General features: G+C 34.0%; 1 protein-coding gene across 1 annotated transcript; it reads right to left on the bottom strand.

Moving 5' to 3' along the window:
• Positions 1-792: 792 nt before the first annotated feature.
• On the bottom strand, positions 793-2,499 carry LOC127131719 (uncharacterized). Its single transcript, XM_051060638.1, has 8 exons — positions 2,488-2,499; positions 2,359-2,430; positions 1,983-2,278; positions 1,708-1,890; positions 1,507-1,619; positions 1,353-1,432; positions 1,168-1,263; positions 793-1,067 (listed from the first exon to the last, which is right to left on the bottom strand). Exons 1-8 carry the CDS (start codon positions 2,497-2,499, stop codon positions 966-968), a joined length of 954 nt encoding a protein of 317 aa, XP_050916595.1. The 3' UTR covers positions 793-965.
• Between the last annotated feature and the right edge of the window lie 2,607 nt (positions 2,500-5,106).

Raw genomic sequence — 5,106 nt, forward strand, 5'->3', positions numbered from 1 at the left:
AGAATCACTACGCCAAAAAAGACCTATGAGAGCGCTTTTTTTGGCCTTTAAAAGCGCTGCCGTAGGTGGCGCTGCTATAGGTTTTAGCAGCGCTTTTTGTTTACTAAAAAGCGCTGCTAAAGGTTGTCAATAGAGAGCGCTTTTTAGTAAAAAGCGCTGCTAAAGGTGGTATATAGACAACCTTTAAGAGCGCTTTTTACTAAAAAGCGCTCTCTATTGACAACCTTTAGCAGCGCTTTTGAGTAAAAAGCGCTCTTAAAGGTTGTCTATATACCACCTATAGCAGCGCTTTTTACTAAAAAGCGCTCTCTATTGACAACCTATAGCAACGCTTTTTAGTAAAAAGCGCTCTCTATTGACAACCTATAGCAGCGCTTTTTACTAAAAAGCGCTCTCTATTGACAACCTTTAGCAGCGCTTTTTAGTAAAAAGCGCTCTCTATTGACAACCTTTAGCAGCGCTTTTTACTAAAAAGCGCTGTCTTTTCCTCTAGTAAAATAACAAAACGCTGCCTTCAGTTTAAGCCTACCATTTCAACCTGTAATATTTTTTGGGAATAATCCCATAAACCTGTAAATCAAGCCTCTCTAATTCAAGCATTTGGAGTCATAATTCAAGCATTTGTAATTTTTTAAACCAACACAAGCAAACCAACACAAGAATGAACACATTTGGAGTCATAATTCAAGCAAACCAACACAAGGATAGATAGGCACTGAACACATTTGGAGTCATAATTCAAGCATTTATAATTTTTTAAAGCAAACCAACACAAGAATGAACACATTAATCTATCCATGAAATTAAAGATATCACTAAAATTATAAAGAACTATACACAAGTCAAAACTAATATGTTATACGGCCTATTTGGAGTCATAACTAATCTGTTAAAAATATAAAGAACTATACACTTGCCAACCAGAAACCATTCTTCATCAAAGTATTCATGTTATTTTGAAACCATTATATAATTAATCTTTTCTCAATAAAATATTGACACAATTCCTCCTTGATTTGTTCCAACTGCAGTCTCGTGTAATGAGCACACTTGTATTCATCAAAGTACTACATAACAAAACATAATATGCATGATTTAGTTAAAAGTAATAAATAATATGAAATATTCGATAAATATTAAAACAAATCCTAAGTTATAAATCCATACCGTGATTGGAATCTCTATTTGATTCATATTAATGATTTCCCTCATAAACCTCATTACAAAGTATCCGCAATCGATACCGTTGCGCTGTAGAGGACACTACATAGAAAAATAAATAAGAATGTATAGTTATCTTTTCTTATCAAGTAGCATCACTATTATAAGCAAAATTGTGAAAATTAAAGTACCTGCACTTTTATCCACGTAATGTTGCTGGATTTAGTACGTGGTACTCGAGCTTGTCTTTGAGATCGGAACACTTTTATTGATCTAACAAAATAAAAACATATATTTAGAACAATCTCACATAAATATACACGAATATTTAGAACAGTCTCACTTATGTATCAACTAATTGCTTCATATCCGGATAATTTGTCCATTCACCATCTATCGAATTCAGAAAATATACCACTTCTTTTAAAGGATCAATAGCAAGCAACAACCAGTGACACCTATAAATTAAAACAAAAGTTTATATGGAAATTTTTTACGTAAAAGAAACAATTAAAGATTAGAATAAACTTAGAATTAAAATCTAACCCTGAATTATACGGCCAAAGATACAAGTTGTTTGTACTGCTGGCCATGAATCTCTTGACTAAGTACTCTCTACATGAATCCGGTTCCCTACAAATTAATGCTTTGTTGACCAGGGAGGAAGACACGAAACGGAATCTGTTTGACAATTGATCATTCCCGCGCATGAAATTGTCATACAAGAACCTTCAATAAAAACATAATAAACATTAGACTATTTTTATTGAAATGTGTAAATAAATTGTTCAAGTAATTAAATAATATATAGATCGGATTACCGGATGTATGTGTGTATAACACCGACGCCTAATTCTTGATGCCGAAAAATATGTTCCAGATCTTCTTTTCCGATTGTTTCAGTGCATGAATAACCAAAGATATCTTCCTCCATATCCAGTAAGCGAATAGCACCAGCTGTTGCCATATCTGATGAGTCAACAAGTGTTTCAAGAGATATCTGGTATCGAGGCACAAAAGCACCTTTTTTTGGCAAAGAAGTCACTGGAAGATCCCTTTTGTTTTTCTGTCGACTACCAATTTTCTGGCTCAGTTGTTGTGACCCTTGAGCAAATACCTATAAATCATATAACATAGGTAAATTATAAAATCATGCATTTTTTGATTCGGATCATATAATTAACACTTTCAATATACCTCTTTTTGTGATGCAACAGACTCGTTGTGCCGCGAAATCCCTTTATCCTTAGATGCGTGTTTTGTAGGCGTCTAAAATTACCATGTAAAAAAAATTAACTTAACGGTTCAGAATTGACATTTGAATACTAAAAGATTCATAGTGGTTTTTGAATTCAACATACCTCATCATCAATGAAAATGAGATCCAAGGGCCATGCAACAAATGATCCTATTGCATCTCGCAGGAATGTTGTCTCTGAAACAATGTCAGGTATCGGTAGCAACGCATCCTTTTCTAATACAACATCAACCGATACTTTAAGGTGTCCATCCGGGAGCGGTCTATGGTGAAGTAAATCTCCCGAAGTGTTGTGCACTTTTCCCTTGCCAACTAGGCGATAAGTCGGTGACGATAAGTATAGCTGACAAGATGAAATGCCCTAAACCAATAATAAATATGTTACTTTTAATGTGTATATATTTCAATTAACATAAATGTGCTATTTTAATTTCAAAATAACATATATAATTACCTCGGAAAATTTATTTTGACAATTGATACTGGCTTTCTCACTAGTTTCTTTCAACTGTGAACTGCACTTTTCCATACACCTATATCTCTCATTATCCTTTTGCAATTGAAGAACTTGCGCTTGTAATGCCTGCAACGTCTCCATCACTTCTTGATTGCTAGGATTTCTTCTCCTTAGATTCTTATACAAGGAAGTTGGAGTACAACCATGCCCTTTACCCCTCACCCGACCGGGATACTCAGGAACATTTAGTGCTCTACTAAGTACGCTCCTGTTCTCCTGGTCCTCAACTGTGCTTATCGATTGAGATAGGGTCTCCTGAAATTCATTTACATATCGGAAATTATTAGTGGAGATAAAAAAATTAATTATATATTATTAAACTTTTGATTTAATTAAAGACACAATGTTCTACTTACACATTCATCATAAATATGTTGAACGTCATCCCTAACAGTTCCATCCTTTCCCACACGAGCTTCTTTCCACAAAACATGTGGCGGAAGTGATGTTGCGTCACTTTTCGTCTCGTCTAACTACGCATTGACACAAATAATAAGATAATCAATTATAACACATTGAGACAATTAATAAGATCGTAGCATTTTTGTATACTTACAATTTTTTCCTCTAAGCGTGCATATCCCAAACGCCCTTTTTTGTATGCATACGTGGGATTTGACGCTCTCTCGCGATTTGTGGCACTCACTTTCTTGAAATTTTCGTCTCTTCTTTGGGCTACAAAAGCAACCCATTCTTCTTCTGTAATGAAGATCGCATACTTCATTGGATATTCCGGATCATATTCAACAAAAAAAATTTCTTTGTCCTTAAGATACTTGTTTGTTAAAAACGTTCTCCACCCTCTGTGTCTTTTTCCGGCCAATTGAAGTATATACTTTTTTCGGATAGTTGTATCTTCAATGTTAAAAGACCTCTACGAAAAAATATTGAAATAGAGTGTGTTAGTATAAGTAATTTAAACACATTATCGTCAATATAAAGAAAATATAAACAATCATATATTGTACCAGTATCTCAGTCCAAATCTTATCTTTAGCGCTACCCAACTCTTTATTACTCCATCTTGTAGCAGTGATTGGAATGTGCATACGAACAAGTGTACCAATGTAGCTTGCCAACTTTGCAGCATTAGACCCAATTAGTTGGTTATCAGCATTCCAATTTACATTATATGTTACTGCTTTATCTCTATCACGAATGATACTCTTCATAATAGTGATGCCTCGTGTAATTTCTTTTTCTGAAGTATCATCAGGAGCATTTGCATCTTGTGAGTTTTCTTGATCACTAGCCATTTAACCTGTAATAAAGAAAAAATATAAAAATGAAATGAAAAATATAAAAATCCATAATCAATAATCCATATATATATTGAATAATATAAAATGACATAGGCTATAATTAAATTTTCTTGAATGACATAGGCTATAATTATACTATTACCTTTTTCAGTAACGTCTCTTTCTTTTCTTGGTAGGAATATGTTCTACTTTTCTTTTAACAACGCGGACGGTTGGATTGATCCAAATACCCTCATTATGATCATTTCTAATACATGATTCATTCTCATTTTGATCATTTATGGTAAAAGATTCAATCTCAACATCAATATCACCTTGATCTCCAATTCTTTCATCAATTACTTTGTTAGATAAAAGCACTATAGACCATTTCGTACTTGTCGGATCAGTGACATAGAATACTTGTTTAGCTTGAGAGGCTAGAATGAAAGGCTCATCTGTGTAACCCACCCTATTAAGATCAACTTGCAAAAATCCTGACTTATCCACTCGTATGCCATTATTATTTTCAACCCACTTGCAACCAAATATAGGAATCTGAAACTTCTCATAATCAAACACCAAAATGCGCTCGATAACCCCAAAATATGACAGATTTGCAAATTTCGGGTTTAAGTCCTTCACACTTGATATGTGCATTGCTTCAGCTACCAAGGTGACACCACTATTTTGCATAGTACTTTTATCATCTTGTTCTTTGGTATAAAATGTGTATCCATTAATTGCGTATGCGCTATAAGAAAACACAACCAAACTTGGACCATATGCTAAACATCTCAACCTTTCTGTTATTGAAGCGGGATCTGAACGATACTTTGAATAAATATGTTCCTTAAACCATGGTATGAAACTTCGATTGTGCTCTCGTACTATCCAATTCTCATTTCTATTCGGATTTAAACCTCGAA

This window comes from Lathyrus oleraceus, chromosome 3 (assembly GCF_024323335.1).
Source record: "Lathyrus oleraceus cultivar Zhongwan6 chromosome 3, CAAS_Psat_ZW6_1.0, whole genome shotgun sequence".
Lineage (NCBI taxonomy): Eukaryota > Viridiplantae > Streptophyta > Magnoliopsida > Fabales > Fabaceae > Lathyrus > Lathyrus oleraceus.

Coding starts and splice junctions, on each gene's coding strand:
- LOC127131719 (XM_051060638.1), bottom strand. Junction 1,891..1,982: donor GTTATACACACATACATCCG/GTAATCCGATCT, acceptor TTTTTATTGAAG/GTTCTTGTATGACAATTTCA. Junction 1,620..1,707: donor CTTTGGCCGTATAATTCAGG/GTTAGATTTTAA, acceptor TTTAATTTATAG/GTGTCACTGGTTGTTGCTTG.